We start from the raw sequence: 23,271 nt of genomic DNA, 5'->3' as shown, positions 1-23,271 counted from the left end.
TCTTGCTTCATGCTGTTCCCAAAACCCTGTCAGGCTATTCCTCAACAACCTTTGTTGTCAGGCTATTCCCCAACACCCTTGTCCAACTGTTCCTCAACACCTCTTGTCAGGCTATTTCCAACATCCTGTCAGGCTATTCCCAAACATCCTAGTCAGGCTATTCTGTTCCCAACAACCTTTGTCAGGCTATTCCAACACCTTTGTGAAGCTATTTCAACACCCTTGTCAGGCTATTCCCCAACACCCTTGGCTCAGGCTATTCCTAAGACCCTTTGTCAGGCTATTCCAATGTTCTCAACATCTTTGTCAGGCTATTCCTAACACCCTTGTCAGGCTATTCTCTCAATACCCTTGTCAGGCTATTCCCAACACCTTGACTGGCTATTACTAACAACACACTAGACCTTTGTCAGGCTATTACCTAAGACCCTTGTGAGGCTATTCCCAGGACCATTGACTTACTATTCCCTTACCCTATGTCTTTATTGTCAGGCTATTCCCAACACCTTGTCAGGCTATTCCCAACACCCTTGTCAGGCTATTCCCAACACCCTTTGTCAGGCTATTCCCAGACCCTTGTCAGGCTATTCCCAACACCATTGACTTACTATTCCCTTTACTATACCCCTTGTCAGGCTATTCCCAACACACTTGTCAGGCTATTCCCAACAACCTTGTCAGGATATTTCCAACACCATTGTCTAACTAACCCGAACACCCTTGTCAGGCTATTCCCAACACCCTTGTCAGGTTATTCCCAACATCCTTGTCAGGCTATTCCCAACATCCTTGTCAGGGTATTCCCAATACCCGTGTCAGGCTATTCCCAACACCCTTGTCAGGCTATTCCCAACATCCTAGGCCTTATTAGGCTTTTCCCAAAACCCTAGGCCTTGTGAGGCTATTCCAAAGACCCTTGTCCGGCTGTTCCCAACACCCTTGTCAGACTCTACCCAGACCCTTGTCAGGCTGTTCCCAACACCCTCGTCCGGCTATTCCCAACACCCTTGTCAGGCTATTCCCAAGACCCTTTTCAGGCTATTCCAAAGACCCTTGTCAGGCTATTTCCAACACCCTTGTCAGGCTATTCCCAGACCCGTGTCAGGTTATTCGCAACACCCTTGTCAGGCTATTCCCAACACCCTAGGCCTTGTCAGGCTATTCCCAACACCATTGACTTACTATTTCCTTACTATACCCTTGTCTGGCAATTCCCAACATAATTGTCAGGCTATTCCCAACACCCTTGTCAGGATATTCCGAACACCATTGTCAAACTAACCCGAACACCCTTTAGGCTATTCCAAACATCCTTGTCAGGCTATTCTCAACACCCTTTTCATGCTGTTCCCAAAACCCTTGTCAGGCTATTCCCAACAACCTTGTCAGGCTATTCCCAACACCCTTGTCCAACTGTTCCGAACACCCTTGTCAGGCTATTTCCAACATCCTTGTCAGGCTATTCACAACACCCTAGTCAGGCTATTCCCAACAACCTTGTCAGGCTATTACCAATACCTTTGTGAAGCTATTCCGAACACCCTTGACAGGCTATTACCAACACCCTAGGCCTTGTCAGGCTATTCCTAAGACCCTTGTCAGGCTATTCCACAGACCTTGGTCAGGCTATTCCTAACAACCTAGTCAGGCTATTCCCAACAACCTTGTCAGGGTATTCCCAATACCTTTGTCAAGCTATTCCGAACACCCTTAACAGGCTATTACCGACACCCTAGGCCTTGTCAGGCTATTCCCAACACCCTTGTCAGGCTATTCCCAAGACCTTGGTCAGGCTATTCCTAACACCCTTGTCAGGCTATTCCCAACACACTTGTCAGGCTGTTCCGAACATCCTTGTCAGACTGTTCCCAACATCCTTGTCAGGCTATTCCCAACACCCTTGTCAGGCTTTTCCCAATACCATTGTCTATCTATTCCGAACACCCTAGTCAGGCTATTCCCAAGAACCTTGTCAGGGTATTCCCAATACCATTGTCAAGCTATTCCGAACACCCTTGACAGGCTATTACCAACAACCTAGGCCTTGTCAGGCTATTCCCAAGACCCTTGTCAGGTTATTCCCAACACCCTTGTCAGGCTATTCCCAAGACCCTTTTCAGGCTATTCCCAGACCCGTGTCAGGGTATTCCCAACACCCTTGTCAGGCTATTCCCAACACCCTAGTCCTGGTCAGGCTATTCCCAACACCATTAACTTACTATTCCCTAACTATACCCTTGTCAGCCTATTCCCAACACACTTGTCAGGATATTCCCAACACCCTTGTCAGGATATTCCCAACACCATTGTCTAACTAACCCGAACACCCTTTAGGCTATTCCAAACATCCTTGTCAGGCTATTCCCAACACCCTTTTCATGCTGTTCCCAAAACCCTTGTCAGGCTATTCCCAACAATCTTGTCAGCTTATTCCTAACACCCTTGTCTAACTATTCCCATGGCCCTTGTCAGGCTATTCCCAACAACCTTGTCCAACTATTCCCAACACCCTTGTCAGGCTATTCCCAACATCCTTGTCAGGCTATTCACAACACCCTAGTCAGGCTATTCCCAACAACCTTGTCAGGCTATTCCCAATATCTTTGTGAAGCTATTCTTAACACCCTTGACAGGTTATTACCAACACCCTAGGCCTTGTCAGGCTATTCCCAAGACGTTTGTCAGGCTATTCCCAAGACCTTGGTCAGGCTATTCCTAACACCCTAGTCAGGCTATTCCCAACACACTTGTCAGGCTCTTCCCAACATCCTTGTCAGGCTGTTCCCAACATCCTTGTCAGGCTATTCCCAACACCCATGTCAGGCTATTCCCAATACCATTGTCTATTTATTCCGAACACCCTAGTCAGGCTATTCCCAAGAACATTGTCAGGGTATTCCCAATACCTTTGTCAAGCTATTCCGAACACCCTTGACAGGCTATTACCAACAACCTAGGCCTTATCAGGCTATTCCCAAGACCCTTGTCATGTTATTCCCAACACCCTTGTCAGGCTATTCCCAACACCCTTGTCAGGCTATTCCCAACACCCTAGTCCTTGTCAGGCTATTCCCAACACCTTTTACTTACTATTCCCTAACTATACCCTTGTCAGCCTATTCCCAACACACTTGTCAGGCTATTCCCAACACCCTTGTCAGGATATTCCCAACACCATTGTCTAACTAACCCGAACACTCTTTAGGCTATTCCCAACAACCTTGTCAGGCTATTCCCAACACTCTTTTCATGCTGTTCCCAAAACCCTTGTCAGGCTATTCCCAACAACCTTGTCAGGCTATTCCTAACACTCTTGTCTAACTATTCCCAAGGCCCTTGTCAGGCTATTCCCAACACCCTTGTCAAACTATTCCGAACACCCTTGTCAGGCTATTCCCAACATCCTTGTCAGGCTATTCCCAACGCTCTTTTCATGCTGTTCCCAAAACCCTTGTCAGGCTATTCCCAACAACCTTGTCAGGCTATTCCTAACACCCTTGTCTAACTATTCCCTAGGCCCTTGTCAGGCTATTCCCAACACCCTTGTCAAACTATTCCCAACAACCTTGTCAGGCTATTCCGAACACCCCTTGACAGGCTATTACCAACACCCTAGTCCTTGTCAGGCTATTCCCAAGACGTTGGTCAGTCTATTCCTAACACCCATGTCAGGCTATTCCCAACAACCTTGTCAGGGTATTCCCAATACCTTTGTCAAGCTATTCCGAACACCCTTGACAGGCTATTACCAACACCCTAGACCTTGTCAGGCTATTCCGAAGTCCCTTGTCAGGCTATTCCCAAGACCTTGGTCAGGCTATTCCTAACACCCTTGTCAGGCTATTCCCAACACACTTGTCAGGCTGTTCCCAACATCCTTGTCAGGCTGTTCCCAATACCATTGTCTATCTATTCCGAACACCCTGGTCAGGCTATTCCCAAGAACCTTGTCAGGGTATTCCCAATACCTTTGTCAAGCTATTCCGAACACCCTTGACAGGCTATTACCAACACCCTAGACCTTGTCAGGCTATTCCGAAGTCCCTTGTCAGGCTATTCCCAAGACCTTGGTCAGGCTATTCCTAACACCCTTGTCAGGCTATTCCCAACACACTTGTCAGGCTGTTCCCAACATCCTTGTCAGGCTGTTCCCAATACCATTGTCTATCTATTCCGAACACCCTGGTCAGGCTATTCCCAAGAACCTTGTCAGGGTATTCCCAATACCTTTGTCAAGCTATTCCGAACACCCTTGACAGGCTATTACCAACACCCTAGGCCTTGTCAGGCTATTCCCAAGACCCTTGTCATGTTATTCCCAACACTCTTGTCAGGCTATTCTCAACACCCTAGCCCTTGTCAGGCTATTTCCAACACCATTAACTTACTATTTCCTAACTATACCCTTGTCAGCCTATTCCCAACACACTTGTCAGGCTATTCCCAACACCCTTGTCAGGATATTCCCAACACCATTGTCTAACTAACCCGAACACCCTTTAGGCTATTCCCAAAACCCTTGTCAGGCTATTCCCAACACCCTTGTCAGGCTATTCCCAACACCCTTGTCAGGCTATTCCCAACACCCTTGTCAGGCTATTCCCAACACCCTTGTTAGGCTATTCCCAACACCCTTGTCAGGCTATTCCCAGACCCGTGTCAGGCTATTCCCAACTCCCTTCTCTGGCTATTCCCATCACCCTTGTCAGGCTATTCCCACACCCTTGTCTGACTATTTCCAGCACCCTTGTCAGGCTATTCCCAACACCCTTGTCACACTAATCCCAACACACTTTTCAGGCTATCCCCAACACCCTTGTCAGGCTATTTCCAACACCCTTGTCAGGTTATTTCAAACACCCTTGTCACGCTATTCCCGAATACCGGTCTTTTGGATTGCATTACGGTGTACCGAACCGAAGGCAAAATACTGCGGCTCTACTAATACCGCGTAACACCGTTTCACCCCTAACACTCTTATTTTCTTTTTTGGGTCGGAATAATTCATTTTGGTCTATCTGGAAATAACTAAATGACCTAAAGACAACAGTTTAATTACCTCTGAATGTTTAACACAACACAAAGAACTTAGTTAAGCACCCGCTAACATATATCACGATCTTAACCCTTTGGCGCATATCTGGGGCATGATTGGTCGTCGTGTGCAACAAAGGGATCCTCCTGTACAGAACCTGGCCCAATCGGAAGCTGCTTTATACAAGGAATGGCGTAGACTGACTCTTCAGAGGATCAGGAGGTTGACAGGGGTATGATGAGGAGAGTGCTGGCTGTCATACAGTCACACGAGGTTACACTTGGTATTGACCCTGAATCGTGTAAGACACGCAAAATGACATTTTGAATGTTCACATTCACCAATAAATTCGACATTAAACATTCCAGGGCCATACTTGTCAAGACATGGTTTTGTATGAAAGTCAGTGTTGTTGTTTTTAAATGAGCAATTATCATCATAACAATCAACATGGATTCCAATCGTTTTGTCAAAGGATCATACAGGTCAGCAAAAAACTGTTTTTCCATTGTGGTCAGAACGAGAGGTTTTATGTACGGGTTGAAAACCTATCATTGCAAAAATACAGGTGTACTTATTTAGCTTCTTTGTGTATATGTGAGCCTTTGTGGATAGAAGGCGGGTATTACGTTTATGTAGGATTTTTCTTGTATGTGGAATAAATATTGTATTAAGTAAGCCCTTGCATTTTATACATATCAAACAGGTATATCTTATTTCATCTCCATGTGTGTGAGGAGACGATGGTGAAGGAGAGAAGGATGGTGAGGGAAAAAAGGATGTTGAGGAAGAGGAGAAGGGAGGGGAGAAAAGAATGGGAGGGAGGAAGGATGGTGAGGGAGAGAAGGTGGGAGAGAAGGATGTTGAAGGAGAGAAGGGTGGTTAGGGAGAAGACGGGGAGATGACGGGGAGAACTGGGTGGTGAAGGAGAAAAGGAGGAGAAGGATGGTGAGGGGGAGAAGTATGGTGATTGAAAAAAGAATGGTGAGAGATGTTAAAGGAGAGAAGGATGGTGAGGAAGAGAAGAAGGGAGACGGAGAAAAGAATGCGAGGGAGAGAAGGGAAAGGTCATGTACTTAATCCTATGATACCAAATAAGAGAGGGAGAGGCCGTGGGAGAGTTACTAAGTGACAAGTGTGTGAGGTTGGGAGGTAATAGAGATGACAGGGGAACGAAAGAGGGAGGGAGAAAGAGAGAGAAAGGGAACAGTTGTACCTCATACGCTTATACTAAATGACAAGTGTCATTTATACTCCATGACAAGGCATGGAAGAGAGCGGAGAGTGGAGAGGGAACGTTCTATCACGTTGTATATTGTACACATGTAGGCGTTTCTTCAGTAGGACGATGCTGGTGGAGAGTTCAGATTGAAGACACCGATGAACGACAAGAAGTGAAGTCAGAATCGTTGCAAGCTGAATATAGATGTGATGGAGGAAGGCCAAAGACAGACAGATGAAGGTGACACAGAGAATGGCGGATGCTCACCAGCAAGGTGCAGAGCAGACACTGACGAGGACACGCCATCAGACGAGGAGCTTGTGGGTACTGTCATGGGCACCCCGCAAGGAAGGACTGAAGGAGCAGGCATGGAAGATGTTTATGAAGAAAGTGACGGATTTAGTGATGGCACAGACGAGGAAGAAGGAGATGGGATACAAGACATGTCACAACTTGGAGCAGGTGCTATAGCGGTCAAACTCCAGACTGTTCACCAACAGTCATACCAACTTGTTGGTAAAGGTATGTATTATTTAATAAAATAAAGATAGAAGGTGATGCATACATGCTTGTGTGTATCAGAATTAGAACAGCCGTGTGAGAAACAGGCTTCAAAATGTACAGTAGCTTCTTGGTTTGGACTCCCGTCAGGCTTAGCTAAGCAAAGTGAAACAAAGAACAAAGAATATTTTATGCCTCTGTACAAAAACGGTTACCTGTAATAACCGTTATGTTATGAGGACTTGTGGCTAATGTTAAGGCTGCATGATGAAGTCATGGGCTCTACTGAGGTCTGTGGTGGTGAAAACCAGATTAAGTAACTGAACTTTACAATTCTGACTTGGTAACTATCTTGTGTATGTATTACATGTCATTTTAACAATGCTAGTATTTATATGATATTTATATTTGTTTGTGTCCTTGAAGATCCAAACGTAACCTGTGTGGTTTCTTCGTAGATACCACGGCACTAGCACAACACATTGTAGGATGTTGTCAGCCACCACAGGGAGACATAGCATCAGCACCGCAGCAACAACAGCAACCCCAACCAGTTTCAGCTGGTGATGCTGATCCAACTACAAGTCAAGCACAGCTGTCCACAGCTACATCTTCTGTAGTTCCTGAAACACAAAGTCTACCGGGTCCAAGAAAACCAACCCTGACACCAGCGGCCACATCTACATCTTGTGTAGTTCCTGTAACAAGTCTACAGGTCCCAGGAAAACCAGCCGTGACACCAGCGTCCACAATGTCTCCCAGAATACCAGGATCTGTTGTGTCAAAGATACAGTCATTGGGGCTCCCTGGGGTACCAGGGACTGGGGACACTACTGCAGGTGAGTGTTGTGACACGATTATCTAGGTTCAGGTATCGAATACCAACAACAAAATATACCTTCAAAGAATGTCGAGGATGATAATATTTTAAGGTGAATCTATGGTAACACACACCGATGTCTGGGTATGAAAATATACTATGTTGTGGTGAGAAAATCAGGCTTCCGAACATAACGCTGTGGCAGTCAAAACCTCCAACAGCTCGTCGAAGGAGTGGTGTGCCAGATTGACCCTATCAGTCTCAGTCTGAAACGGGATAGCCGGCACATCTGTATTTCCCAGTCACCATACAACAGTGTTTTCTGTGTCAAATGCGTAAGGATTTTATTCACGTAATAATGTGATCAGTTCAGGACCTTTGGTGTCTAGCCATGGTGATTTCTGCTATGTATGTGCCCAGCATTGAGATTCTTCATGGTTTTAAGGTGACAGAGAACTCTGCTTCTTGGGGTGGTGTTGCTTTTAATTTGTTGCTGGAAACCCCTTACATTTTTCAAAATGGTAGGAATTCTTCAATTACATCATAATACAAACATCTGGTAGATCTGCATAGCATTAGGGAAAGTGCCGAGGATGCTCGGGAGGAGTAGCCTCGTATAGTCAAGTTCCTCTAAGGGTATTAAAATGGACTCCGTCCGTGCGTGCGTGCGTCCGTCCGTCCGTGCACATTTGTCTTTTCCGGAGCAGAACTCTAAAACCGTTCAATCCTTCTTCACCAAACTTGGCACATAGATAGATCTGGTGGTGTACTGGTGCCTTTTGGTAGTTTTGGAATTCTGAATAAAACAGTTTTGTCGTTTCGGTGGCAACAAGTTTTGACTTAGAATGAAATTAGTGGTTGTGATCTTTTCCGGAGCAGAACTATAAAACCGTTCACTATTTCTTCACCAAACTTTGCACATAAATTTGTCTGGTGGTGTACTGGTTCCTTTCTGGTAGTTTGGGAATTCTGAATTAAATATTTTTGGCGTTTCCATGGCAACAAGTTTGACTAAAACAGAAATTAGTGGTAGTGCACTTTTCCGGAGCAGAACTCTAAAACCGTTCAATCCTTCTTCACCAAACTTGGCACATAGATAGATCTGGTGGTGTACTGGTGCCTTTTGGTAGTTTTGAAATTCTGAATAAAATATTTTTGGCATTTCCATCGCGACAAGTTTGACTTAGCCTGAAATTAGTGGTTGTGCTCTTTTTCCGGAGCAGAACTCCAAAACCGTTCACTATTTCTTCACCAAACTTTGCACATAGATTGGTCTGGTGGTGTACTGATGCCTTTGGTAGTTTGGGAATTCTGAATAAAATATTTTTGGCATTTCCATGGCAACAAGTTTGACATAGACTGAAATTGGTGATAGTGCTCCTTTCTGGAACAGAACTTTAAAAACCTTTCAATACTCTCCTTCCACTTTTCTATATACACACCTAAATATTTGACATAATCATAACTCGTAGACGTAATCATGAAGAGTATTTTGCCATTGCGGGGGATATTGATGACTTTGTCTTCTTGTATGCTCCTTATGTACTGCTTGAAGAACGTAGTTTTAGATGCTGGTTCTGCATATGAGGATGAATGAGAAGGTTTTGAACCGTCTTGCCTGCTAGCTAGATGAGGTCTGGAAACCAGGTCCTTGCTGGACAAAAGGCCCGACCAAAAGCAGCAACAGGTGTCTGGTCTGGCTGACGTCTGCAGTACTGATGGTAGCATTGCTGGTGGGAGGTACGCGTGGAGCCCTTCCCATGATATTGCCAGAGTGTCGTTTGTCCATGCTAACGGTTCTGGAACCGATGGGACGAAGATGCCTATCTGGTTGGTGAAAGGAGTTGAACAGGTATACTGATTTGCAACCTTGCTGCTTTATCACCAGGTGGAATGCTTCTGAATGAAGTTTCCATTCTGTTGTTGGCGGCTTGCACGGCCTGGACAGAGTAAGCTAATACAGTTGTGGCTCCTTGAATGTGTCTCACCTTTATTGGCAGATTAAGGCTGTCTGTGAGATGATACAATTGAAAGATTAGCTTCAATATAGTAGCTGACTTCGTTCTGCCTTGTAGATCGATGTAGAAGGCTGCTATCTCATGCCGCTGTTGTGTAGGAAGCTCATTGTGGGCTTGGTTAACCACAGAGCCGTGGAAATGCCAAATGATTGAACCTTCCCCTGGTAGTGTTGATTGTTGAACAGGAATCAATGTCTAATTTTCACTAATTCACACACCCTATGATGCCACGAGGATACTCTTTTATATGACCACTTACGGACTGTGGTACTCACAGATGTCTCACTTGAGGTGATGATTTTATGGAAACTTCCAAGAACTTCAGTTTTCATCTGATTTGTCTCGGCTTCTCCATCCCATTTCTCCTCAAGCAGCCACAATAAAGGCATTGTTTCCTCACTCCCAAGAAGAATCTGGACTCTTTATTCTACATATAACGTATTTCTATATGCATATTGATACCCCACGCACTTGCACTATAGTTAAGAACTCGTAGCACATAACTATCAAACAGGTTTGTGTACACTGCATGGTTTTAACCTCCCAAATGATTGGACTTGCTGAAAATACCTCCTCGTGTGTTGTGGGATGCCTTACATATTTCTTTAACTTTTTCTTGTAGACACAATATTCATTAATCCACATTCCAAGATATTAATATTCTGGACAATAATCAATATCAACATTTCCAGATTTGAATTGAATATGACATCGAGGTGTTGATGCTGTTCTGCAGTGCACAATGCCAGCTTTGTCTCTGTTCACTGTCAACTTCCACTTGTTAGACCACTGTTATAAACAATCTAGTAGCTTTTGTAAACATCCTTCTCTGAGCTCGATGAGCACAATAACATCAGTATAATGAAGCGCAGAAGCACGTCTCTGTGATAAGATAATCTCACCAAATCTTGAGATGCTTTTCTGTTCTTGGGGAACACTAACACTGGAGTTTCCACGACAATTCGGAAATGAGATGAGAGTGAGTGAGTTTAGTTTTACGCCGTACTCAGCAATATTCCAGCAAAAGATAAAGCCCATTTTATAAAGAAGATATATAGTCCATTTATCATGCACATTTCTCCATGCACAATGCATGCTCGAAGCGCCCAAACAATCTGATTATTATTACCCAGGATAACCAAGCAGCCTGTGAAGCGCTTGAAGGTTGATGGTTACATGACTTATCCCGCCCGGGTACCCATTTTCTGCTGGGTGAACAGAGGCAACTTTAAACAAACTCACTTGCCTAAGGTGAGACCATAAGTATCATAAGTGCTTCGTTGTGGGGCAGGATGGAAGTCCTACAAACTCTCAGGAGTCAAACTGCGAAACACGGTCTCTCATCCGATGACTCTCCGCGCCCAACGTTGCTTAACTTCAACTGATTTGTGACCAGAGCTCTATGGACAGGACCACACACCACCAGTTACTATGAGTCAGGATAAGGAAGCATTCATAAAGTTACACGCAGTGTATTTTGTCTGTTCATGTTAATGTCTGGTTTGAGAATCACTAAACATATCTATGTACAAATATGGAACACATCTACCAAAGCTTCTGTCACATGCTTACCTGTTACAGTCACACAGTACAACCTTTACCAAGTACAACAAAACTTTGGAGATGTGACAGTGAAGGGCGCTAAGAATTTGAACATTGGCGGAACTCAGAATGTCGGTACACCTCCCACCAACCAGGAGGAAGAGGAGAAGCCACTGACTGTTGCACAGAAGATCAGGAGTGAGTTTTTTGTCAACATTTGAATACAATGATTGGTCATCTGAGGGAAATTTACAATTAATCATCGCTCTTGTAGTCTAAGTACTCACATGAAAAGGAAGTTAGCTCAATTACCTTTTTCCTCATTAGATCCTGATTAGATTTGGTCACGACCTTTATGGCTCGTTCATACTACGTGGAGGTTCCTAAGGTTTCAAGAAATAAAAATATCTGACAAAAACGAATTTAAATGATGATACACAAAAACCGAGTAACTCTTAAAGGACCTCTGATGCATGGTAAACAAACAGACATGCAGACATGAGTGTGGTGTTCGCAAGTGATTGAAAACCTGTGGTTGGATCACTGAGGATTAGAACTGAATGCACTTATGCTTCCTCATCATCAAAGATGTCATCTGACGATTGAAGGATTCGATACATAGGAGTGCCTGGGTTGTACACATGGAGAACATTCCCAAATGTGACTACACCTACCTGTCGCAGATCTTCCTAATCACAGTTGGGTAGTGAGTTACGAACACTCGCTCACGGCATGATTAAAATTATACAACACACTCTGCTTTAAGTATAGATGTCTTATGGTTATGGAAACCATTTTATTAGTGTTATTCTATATTTCTGGTACTTGGGCCGTTCCCTGTACTGGGTAGGATAATCTTCTTTCACATGTAGATCCTGTTATGAAACACAATTAAATCAGTCCAAATTTAATTGTTACAGTAACTTACAGACAGATAATAAAAAGATATGAGAGATGGTGAGAAAACAACGTTCATTTGACCATTTTAAATTCACTTATTTGTGACAAAGTTTGTTTACTTTTACATGTGTTATATATATTGTTAGATAAGTGAAATGTGCCCCTTTCCACAGAAAGAACATCATCTAGGATACAGACATGGACTAAAGACATGGTGGAGACAGACGCCCTGAAGGAAGTGAAGGGCAAGATAGACAGAGGAGCAACATGGGTGACAATTAAAGGAAGACCAGGTGAGGGGAAGTCCACAACAGCCTACATGGCTCTCAAAGACCAGTACAATCAGGGTAGACAAGTATACCAGGTGGAGTCACCAGAAGAATTCAGTGAGGTCGCATTGGCCAGCAAGAACGCTGTAATTATGTTAGATGACATATTTGGTGATTTGGAATTTGACGCAGCTGAGTGGGCGAAGTGGAGACCACGTTTACGACCTATCGTAGATGTGACAGACCCTGACACGAATACTGAAAATACACCTGAGAAAGGTTTGGACAGAACAGAGGATGAGACGACACAGAAAAGAGACCCAGGACCAAACAAAGACAAATTAATCATTATCCTAGTAGGCCGTGAGTATGTGCTGAAATCCTCATTGGCAGACTTGGGACGGATTGCAGATTACATATCTAGCCCCAAATATGTGGTGGAAGTTTCCTCACAGAAAGGCTCTTATGAACGAAGGAAGATATGGCGTGCTCATGCTAAAAGAAAGAACATACAATTTGAAGAGTCAACTGTTGCTCGGATATGTGAGGCTGACTGTCCACACGGGTTTCCCCATGTCTGTAGAATGTTTGTGGCAACACATGAAAAGGATCAGACTCAGCTTCCAGAGACTTTTTTCCAAGAGCCCATTGCTTTCCTCAACAAGACTTTGCATAAGCTTTCTAAAGACAAGTTAACACGTTCACTGTTCATGGCTATGATTATGAGAGATGGGATGGTTACTGGTCAAGAAATGGAGGAGGACGATAGCCTTGGGTATGAATGCATAGCAGCTGCTGATGATTTGGTTGGATCTTATCTCAGGAAGGAAGATGACACGTACATGTTTGATCATCCATCTATATATGACAGTGTGGCTTTGATTCTCAGTTCAAAGCAGTCAAAGTTTGTCATAGAAAATTGTAGTTTGTCATTTATTCGTCAGCGACTTTGTCTTGCACCCTCCAGAGAAACAGGGAGAAACGTTGCTGATGAGACAGATCTTGTTGCAAATATCCCATGGACTTATGCTAAATATTTAGCTAGAAGATTTGCAACTGAAATTAAAAGGAGCAATTTGTTGCATGTTTTATCACACCAGGCATGTTGTAATTCAGATTTTGTTGACTTGCTAATGGACAACTTGAAGACATACAGTGGCATGTCTGTTCCTGATATTCTGAAACTAAGTGATAATTCGTCAAAACAGTCATTTTGTGAATTACTTTCCAGCAACAAGTCACAGCATATCATCAAATATCTTATGGAGAAAGAAAATATATCATTCAGCCAGAGTGAAGGAAGGGACATTTTATTGGGTGTGTGCATGAATGCAGCTTGCAATATATTGACCTACATCAGTGGACACATGAAACTTGAGATGAATGCTAGATATGGAAGGGAGGAGAAGACACCTCTTATGTTAGCAGCAGAAACCAGAGACAGTGTGTTTGTCAGTCAGATTTTGTCCCTTGGTCCTGACCTGAAAGCAAGAGACATTGACAAACAAACTGTCTTTCATTACCTCTGCCGATATGGCCTTACCTCTGCTGTGGAATATGTGATCAACAATAGAGTGAAAGTCGACAAGCATCACGCTCCATACCTTGCCATAGAGAACGGTCACTTAGAGGTGGTGAAACTGTTGGTTAAAAGAAGAGTTCATATAAATTACAAGAAAGGTCTTAGATGTGCTGTTAAAAGCCAGAATGCAAACATGGTGGGTTTTTTCTTAAACAGCGGGTCAGAGGTCGACAGTATTGCTTTACGCACTGCATGTGTGGCCGGGGATTTGCATATAGTGGAGATGTTGTTTGAGAAGGGTGCTAATGTTCACATGATGTTGCCTGATGGAGATACTCCTTTACTCAGCTCGTGTCGAGGAAACCCTGCTGTTGTGTTGTATTTACTGAAGAAAGGAGCATGTGTGAACCAGGTTTCAAATGTTACAGGTGACACACCACTTCATAGAGCAGCAGGATCGGTATCTGTAGGCAAAAGTGTTAATGTGTTACTCGAGGCTGGGGCTAAAGTTAATGTACAGAATAAAACAGGTAACGCACCACTTCATGAAGCAGCAGGATGGGGATCTGTAGAGAGTGTTGATGTGTTACTGCAGGCTGGAGCAGATGTTAATGTACAGGATAAAACAGGTAGCACACCACTTCATGAAGCAGCAAGGTGGGGGTCTGTAGAGAGTGTTGATGTGCTACTGAAGGCTGGGGCTGAATTTAATGTACAGAATGATGCAGGTGACACACCAATTCATGGAGCAGCAGGACGGGGATCTGCAGAGTGTGTTGATGTTTTACTGAAGGACGGAGCAGAAGGTAATATGCAGAATAATGCAGGTGACACACCACTTCATGAAGCAGCAAGACGGGGATCTACACGGAATGTTGATGTGTTACTGAAGGCTGGAGCAGATGTAAATGTGCAGAATAACACAGGTTACACACCACTTCATAAAGCAGCAGGACACGGATCTATACAGAATGTTGATGTGTTACTGAAGGCTGGTGCTGATGTTAATGTCCAGAATAATACAGGTGACACATCACTTCATGAAGCAGCTGGACTGGGTTCCACAGAGTGCATTGGTTTGTTACTGAAGGCTGGGGCAAATGTTGACGTACAGAATAATACAGGTGGCACACCACTTCATAAAGCAGCAGGATGGGGATCTACACAGAGTGTTGATGTGCTATTGAAGGCTGGAGCGCATGGCAATGTACAGAATAACACAGGTGACACACCACTTCATGAAGCAGCAGGACGGGGATTTACAATATGTGTTGATGTGTTACTGAAGGCTGGAGCAGATGTTAACGTACAGAATAATACGGGTGTCACACCACTTCATAAAGCAGCAGGACGACAGGGATTTACGGAGTGTGTTAATGTGTTACTGAAGGCTGGAGCAGAAGTCAATGTACAGAATATAAGGGGTGACACACCACTTCATAAGGGAGCAGCCGAAGCAGCACAAGTGTTAGGATCCACAAAATGTGTTGATGTGTTACTGAAAGCTGGAGCAGATGTTAATGTACAGAATTTAGAGGGTGACACACCACTTCATAGGGTAGCATCAGGTCAGGGACCTAGAGGGAGCGTCGATGTGTTACTGAAGGCAGGAGCAGATGTCAGTGTACAGAACAATACAGGCGACACACCACTTCATGGAGCAGCGAGGATGAATTCTACAGAGAGTGTTGATGTGTTAATGAAGGCTGGAGCAGATGTTAATGTACAGAATAATACAGGCGACACACCACTTCATGGAGCAGCGAGGATGAATTCTACAGAGAATGTTGATGTGTTACTGAAGGCTGGAGCAGATGTTAATGTACAGAATAACACAGGTGACACACCACTTCATAAATCAATAGGAGGGGGATGCACAGAGTGTGTTGATGTGTTACTGAAGGCTGGAGCAGATGTTAATATACAGAATAATACAGGTGACATACCACTTCATAAGGCAACATGGTATGGATCTAAAGATTTGGCTAATGTGCTACTGAAGGCTGGAGCTGATATGAATATACAGAATAATGCAGGTGATACGCCACTTCATAAAGCAGCAGGATGGGGATCTAAAGAGTTCGTTGATGCGTTACTGAAGGCTGGACTAGATCTTAAGGTACAGAATAATGCAGGTGACACACCACTTCATAGAGCAGCAGGACGGGGATCGTCAGAGTGTGTTGATGTGCTACTGAAGGCTGGAGCAGATGTTAATGTACAGAATAATACAGGTGACACACCACTTCATAGAGCAGCAGGACGGGGATCTACAGAGTGTGTTGATGCGTTACTAAAAGCTGGAGCAGATGTTAATATACAGAATAGTACAGGTGTCACACCACTGCTCAAATTTAAACAATGACAGACGTGAACATGTATGAAGATAGATGTGGTTTTATGATTCCGAAACACTTTTTTCATTGACCAGCAAACCAAATGTGATCTGAGATTTCACTTCGTAACTGTAGATTTATGAAATGAGAGGAAGAGTAAACACAAGCTGTTTTATGGATGGCAATAATATGCATTCTGTCAAAATGCCACTTTTCGGTATTATTGTTCGGGCGTTTCCTTTATCCATGGGTAGGAGGACATTTGGATTCACGTAGGTGAACATCTTCAGTTACTAGATTTCATCATGATTATTTAGTTAAAGAAACAACAGCTGTATTTTAGATCGCCCTGAAGACATTAAACATAAACTATTAGTTTCTATACCTCATTTCCGATTCCTCTACCTTTAACCAGACAGCGAGACCTGACAGTAATTTACCGAATTGCCTACATGCGGCTCATTTATAATGTTACAAACTTCAACGCTTAATGAATATATGTAATAAACTTGAGCTGCAAAGGAAACGCTAGTTCCAACTTGTTTGAAATGTGTAACTAACCAATCCAATGGAACTGATTGCGTGCTACACGGCGTCCCCAAACCATCCACAATGAACCCCAAATATGTAAAGTGCACGCGCAGTTTACCCATTTATAAAGGTTGAAGTTCAATATTAGCATAATGCACAGAATCCAGGTCTGTCACATTATTGGCAAAACCCCAGTATCTATAAACTTGTACAATTACTTGGATGTGATATAATAAAACCATTTGTAAAATTGGGTAAATATTTAATACATTTTAATCAAATGATAAGTTCTCACGCTGCTTAACACGTCCATGTACATATTTGTATTCAATTTCAAGACGAGGAACCAGCTAGTTCAAGTCTTAATAAAGTCTCAGTTCTGTTCTGTCGTTCTGTTCTGTTCTGTAACCAAATGCCTACCTACGTACTGGCCTACCAAGAGTCACAACACCCTGCACCTATGCGTCACTCAAGAAGCAGCAAGTTCGTCAGCTGTAGGGGACGGTGCGGAGCAGGATCAAGCGGAGCAGGATCAGCTAACACTATCAGATTATCTTTGAACGAGTACCATCTTTCTCATGATGTCCACCTGTTTGTTGTACACCTTCATCTTCAGTTGTTGCACCAGGACAACGCACACTGAGATACCGGTGGGATGTTTATGGCCGTTCTGGCTCAACATCCACATGCTTAAAAATTACGGTTCTCAAGGAAAATGTTTGAGACTAGGCTTGTGAGCGAAGTGATCTAGCTGGTTTGTAGTGTTGGAGTAGACGGGGCAGGTATGTTGGAGCTTGACCATGATGTGACGTGTACACCAGGCAGAGAATCTTAAACTGAATCCTTGCTTCTACTTGGAGCCAGTGCAAGGTCACCAATACAGGGGTGATGTGATCAAATCTGAATGTTTTCGATATGATCCTGGCTGAGACATTTTTGAATTTTCAAGAGCTTTTGAAGTGATGATTTGGATATACCCAAGAGCAAGCTGTTTCCGTAGTCCAGTCTAGACAGCACCAGAGATTGTACCAGATCAGATACCGTATCGGTGATACCGTATCGTATTTAGTGAATGTAGCAAACATTACATAGGTTTTCTACTTTAGCCGACGTGTCAAGTTGTTGGTCGAGGTACACACCAAGATCCTTCACCTTCCTCGTAAACCCAATGGAACACTCACCCACTAGCACATTCGCTTCTTCGATCCTTGCCAGAGACTGTTTTGTGCCCACCAACATAGCTTCGGTTTTGTCATCATTAAGTTTGAGATTCACAGATGCCTTCCAGGACTTGACATGTTGGATGCAGTCTGTCATGTGCTGTAGAGGATGATATGGGTTCTCTGGATTCCATACATCCAATAGCTGCATATCGTCAGCAAACGACTGATGACCGGCACCATACTGGACGGATCCAAGGTAGCTGGTGTAGACAACAAACAATGCAGAGCCCTGTACAGATCCTTGTGGGACACCCGATTTTAGTTGTGTTTATGAGGAGTTCACATTGTCCATGAGGACTGTCCAGTGCATGGAGTGACTGAAAGTGTCAAACGCTGCTGACAAATCTAACAGCACTACGGAGGCAATGTTTCCATTGTCTACCTTACGTCCCCGATCACTTACAAGCCGTAGCTATGCTGTCTCCATGCTGTGGTTTGCACGATATGCCGACTGATGTTTGTCCAGAAGATGGCTCTTTTGAAACTGGCTTCGCAGTCGAATGTTGATAGCCTTTTCAATGATCTTTGACAAGAATTCGAGATTTGACACCTTGATTCACATTTTTCATGGACTCCTTGTCAAGATTGTTCTTCTTCAACAGTTGACGTACAACTGACTGACTGAGTTTAGTTTTACACCGCTTTTAGCAATATTCCAGCAATATCACGACGGGGGACACCAGAAATGGGCCTCACACATTCTACCCAAGTGGAGGAATCGAACCCGGGTCTTCGGCGTGACGAGCCAACGCTTTTACCACCAGGCTACCCCACCGCCCCTGACGTACAACTGATTGATTGAGTGTATCAGGGAAGATCCCGGCTGTGAGACATGAGTTCAGTATGTTTGTGATCACCGGAAGAAGGATGTCTAGGTGTTCCATCAGAAACTTAGTGAGCACAGGATCTAACATACATATATGTTTCTTTGATGACATGATAATCTTCCTGATATACACTGTCATTTTTCACTTGGGTGTGTATCTCTCTTTGCAGACGTCTGTGATTCCTCTTTATGAACCACTTTTAGATCTTTAACTGAAAATACTTCATAAAAAAAATCGTTTCACAATATTGCATTAACCTATCATTCAAAATTTGATAATATTGTCATGTTAGCGTTTCTTTTGCTGTTCAGTATATGTTACTGTATCATGTGACATGAATAACTGTTCTAAATGACTGGAAACCAGCACAATTGTAATAATCTCTTGGTTGGCTATTATTTCTAGATCCTTCTTTGATTCCATTTGAATAAACACTCTGATCATGACCAAAAGCAACAAATGTTGAACAGTGTCAACAATCTCCAAGTATGACATCATTCCAAGCTTACCCCACGAACAGCGAACAGCGTCAACAATGCCTTCCGAATGACGCAAACTATGGAATTGTGCGCGTGAAGTTATGTTTGCAAAGGGCTCAAACAATTTGTTATCAACTTTGCTATTTTCAACCCAAAGGAAAATTAATGTTTGTGACTGAAGTTTGTCCGTTCGTAGCAGTAAAAGTACAGTTGGTTTTCACACACTGACATTATCCAAATACTTTCTTTGTACTAGACAATTGCTTCTTTGCTTTTTGCTTCTTAATGTGTTAACGTTTTACTGAAACAATCGGAAAAGTGCACGATATATGTATAGATGAGGCAGTGAATATTATCAATACATCGATTAAAATATCTGTAATGGAAATAGTTGCAAATTGTGATAAGCTAACAGAAGCTTATTGCCTTTTGCGATTAGTTTCTGGCAAGCACAATCTTGTGCTATTTTAACATAACTTGAACAGAAACTTACAGCAACGAGTAAACACTCGTAGCAGCGAGAAATTAATCGAAGCAATGAACAAATAACTGAAGTAACGAGAAAATACTCGAAGCACCGAGAATTTAATCGAAGCAACGAAAAATTAATCAAAGCAACGAGAAAATAATTGAAGCAACGAGAAAATAATCGAAGCAATGAGAACTTTCGCTGATGAAAACATTTAATAGTACAAATGGCAGCATTAGGCATTCGTAGAAGGTGCCATGCATGTTTTGCTTTAATTTGTAAATGATATAAGAATCAATAGAAACAATATATGATTTTATTTTACAGAATGATTGTCACAGTTGTTTGTTATGGATCAGCTATATGGTGTTGAAGTTAATTAAAAACGATACTGTATGTTAAATGACGATGTGAGATGCAAGTTGTTTCCAAGGATACACGCATCTAATGAAACACCCTTAATCAGGATTCCGACATATATCTACTTTGAAGATATGAGTAATTAGTCTGTTTGTAGGTCTACAAAAACAAAGAAAATTGTCATGTACATAAAGGCAGGTAAGGCATGCCTTGTACTATTTATGCAATTTTTATTGAACAAGCATCATATTTATTTACATTTTGGTTGGTTTGTTTTTGTGTGTTTGTCTTTTTCCATCCCAAAACAAAATTGGTTGCTTGCTGTTTTCATACAAGTCACTAAGCAGATCTTGTCCTGTTTCAGCACAATCTTGTGCTATTTTAACATCGTCCTACTCCTGTGCTGTATCGTTCCTGTGTGATGAATAACACAACATTGAATTTTATTGACGCCAGATTGATGAAATAGATTGACTGCATAGCAACTATACTGAACATCATTGAAAACGCACCACCTGTATTAGTTTGGATTTCCAAGAGCATAAATGAGCAATCAGTGTAAATTTTACATACTTCTGTAGTCCAATGATTGGTAAAGAAAACAAACAAGAACCAATCCAGCAAAACAGTGAAGTTTTAATTCGCCTGACCATGAATGAAAGATGAATGAAAGTCAGTAACGTGTATGACCACCGTTAGCAGCAACACAAGCTGTGCAACGTCTCCTCGTTGAACTGATAAGTCTCAGATTAATGTTTTGAGGCAATGCATTCCACTCATGTTGCAAGGCATTCTCAAGTTCCCCAAGGTTGTTGATCTGCCGATGTAATCCCACTTAGTGTTCAAAGGACGACAAACCTGGTGACAATGCAGCAACCCCCACACCCACCCACACCACACACACCATAATGCTGCCCCCACCCCACCGATCTGTTTGCACAACACTGTCCTGGCCAGGCCGTTGACGGTCCCTGGTGGTTCCTGTTTGTTGGGACCTGTTGGCAAGTCTTATGATGGTGGAATGATGGCAACCAAATCGTCTGGCAATAATCCTGCTTGATGTGCCAACCTGCAACATGCCCAACGCCCGTTCTCGTTCCTCTGGTGACAATCTTGGCATTGCAAAATAAACTTTACTTGCGGAGTTACAGCTAAAATGAGAACGTTTTTTGCCCACGAACATTTATACCCCTAATCAGCATGTTTTACGCATGCAATTTGTGCTTTTCGTGTGTGTTGTGCATGAATTTTGTTGTTGTCATGTGATGTGTTCCTTGATGTGTTCGGACAATCCGTTCTTTACTGTACAGCATTATTTATTGTCTTTTGTGTTATTAACAACTTTCCAAAGTTCATTTTCACTCTCAAAACAATCCTATTACCATATTTCAAAATTTACAGGTGGTGCGTTTTCAATGATGTTCAGTATATTATGACAAGTACAATATGAGAATGTATGTAGACAAAACAGCGAGTTTGGATGAGTAGTCAAGCAAACTGAAAACTGGGGTATCATATGTGAAAAACATGTAAACAATTTAAATTTGGAGTATTTTCTCGTTGGTTCCAGTTTGTGTCAACATGAAATTTGAAGTATTTTCTCGTTGCTTCCAGTTTCTGTAAACAAAATGAAATCTGGAGTATCTTCTCCTATGTCAATTATATTTTCGTTGCTTCGATTAATTTTTCGTTGCTTGAAGTTTCTTTGAAAAAAAACAGTGAAATTTCAAGATTTGACAAACTTGAACCAACAAGACAGTTCTCCTAGCAACAAGAAATTAATCGAAGCAACGAAAAGCTGATCGAAATAATAAATCAATACCCGAAGCAGCGAAGTTTTTCGTTGGTTAGATTAATTTCTCGTTGCTTCAAGTTTGTTCCAGATGGCTTGGATAATGGACACCATTTTGTAAGCTGCATTGTTTAACATTAGTGCTGAATACTTTACTACTGCAGTATGTCTGCACTGTTATACTCAATGTGCACTTGACATGTATACGTTTATACATTGTGGATCAATATTATATCACAAACATATGTTTCGATCCAGACACACTGACAAGTGAATTTTGACTTAAGTACAACTTAATTTTCAAATAGACAACAGCTTTATTGTGATTAACCATTGAAATGATAATTACCTTTACATTACTCTGCATCCATGATATTTCACAATAAAGTAGTTCCACTGACCATTTACCATTTGTTTGTTGATCTAATGAAGTTGTTTAATCAATCTGACTGCAGCTTTCACTACATTAGATGTAACATGTACCGTGCAGGCAGTTATAGCCCTGTTTTTGTCAGGTCTTAGTTCATTAAACATGGAGGGTTTTCAACCTCCACCCCACCCCATCCCCCACGCCCAATGCTCACTATGTACAGGTCTCGGGATGGGGTGGGGCAGTGGCGGTTGCATGTTATACACAAGTCTCGGGGCCAGGTGGTAGTTTGCGTGCCTCAATGTTATAAACATGGAGACTCACGAGTCAGTAAAATATTTTTGGATACACTGTGTATACTAGTAGACTCATTATAGCATGTAAAGCAAATGTTGTACATTTCCGAGGATGTTACTTTCGCATCCGTGGATAATATTGTCATCTGTATGTGAAAAACAGATATATTTTAGATTCACTTAGAAGAACTGTAACACCTCGCTTTGTACATGTACTTATGCATCGCATGTGTAACATCTGTCCTTATGCTAATAAATACAAGAAAAATTGTGTATCCAAGTGACTCCTTTAACAGCGATGCCCTAACTTCCAACTGAATGATTATTTGCAATTCCAACATTTTCCCCAGTCGTGGCTCTAGGCGTTATGTTGGTTGTGAGTTTACGACTGTATTAAGCTTCCACAACGCCGTGTCCTGTCAGTTATTTATCATTTAAAGATAATCAAACGAAGATATGAAAGCGGAGTCACTCAACGATGTCACTTGTATTAATGAATTACTGTAAAGTGGTAGCGACAATGTTAGCGTATCCTGCTACACTAGTGACATCCACAAACAGACGTAAATTCAATTCCACTATTCGCCTTATAAAGCATGATAACACGTGGTACAAGTACAAGCAGGGAATTGCATCGGGCATCATTTCCACTGATACGTCAAATGTGGAAATGTTCTGTACTTGTCACCATTGCAGCCAGATCTGAATGACGCTCCTTGAAATCGGGGGCGGCGGGACAGCCTAGTGCTTAAAGCCTTC

The 23,271-nt window shown here is 42.6% G+C and overlaps 1 protein-coding gene and 1 long non-coding RNA gene across 34 annotated transcripts; both read left to right on the top strand.

Moving 5' to 3' along the window:
* The first annotated feature begins 631 nt into the window (after positions 1-631).
* Positions 632-1,088, top strand: LOC124266885. The gene is made up of 2 exons (XR_006895888.1): positions 632-750; positions 969-1,088. It is a non-coding gene; the product is annotated as an uncharacterized LOC124266885 (long non-coding RNA).
* Positions 1,089-5,930: 4,842 nt separating this feature from the next.
* On the top strand, positions 5,931-17,081 carry LOC124266880 (serine/threonine-protein phosphatase 6 regulatory ankyrin repeat subunit A-like). 33 transcript variants are annotated; one of them, XM_046701707.1, is made up of 8 exons: positions 5,933-6,779; positions 7,217-7,597; positions 11,178-11,336; positions 12,212-15,151; positions 15,470-15,568; positions 15,668-15,732; positions 15,931-15,933; positions 16,033-17,081. In XM_046701707.1, the coding sequence occupies exons 1-8, from the start codon at positions 6,467-6,469 to the stop codon at positions 16,192-16,194; spliced, it is 4,122 nt and encodes a 1,373-aa protein (XP_046557663.1). In that variant the 5' UTR covers positions 5,933-6,466; the 3' UTR covers positions 16,195-17,081. The 33 variants fall into 33 exon arrangements, with proteins under 33 accessions (XP_046557653.1, XP_046557670.1, XP_046557674.1 ...); XM_046701697.1 differs by lacking the exon at positions 15,668-15,732 and having other exon boundaries at positions 5,931-6,779; positions 12,212-14,359; positions 14,657-15,435; positions 15,535-15,667; positions 15,866-17,081; XM_046701714.1 differs by lacking the exon at positions 15,668-15,732 and having other exon boundaries at positions 5,931-6,779; positions 12,212-14,458; positions 15,053-15,435; positions 15,535-15,667; positions 15,866-17,081.
* Positions 17,082-23,271: the final 6,190 nt, after the last annotated feature.

Source organism: Haliotis rubra, unplaced genomic scaffold (genome assembly GCF_003918875.1).
Source record: "Haliotis rubra isolate DU_JTF1 unplaced genomic scaffold, ASM391887v1 Scf1285, whole genome shotgun sequence".
Classification (NCBI taxonomy): Eukaryota; Metazoa; Mollusca; class Gastropoda; order Lepetellida; family Haliotidae; genus Haliotis; species Haliotis rubra.
Note: the sequence above shows the minus strand (reverse complement) of the source record. Positions and strands in the feature narration are given on the sequence as shown.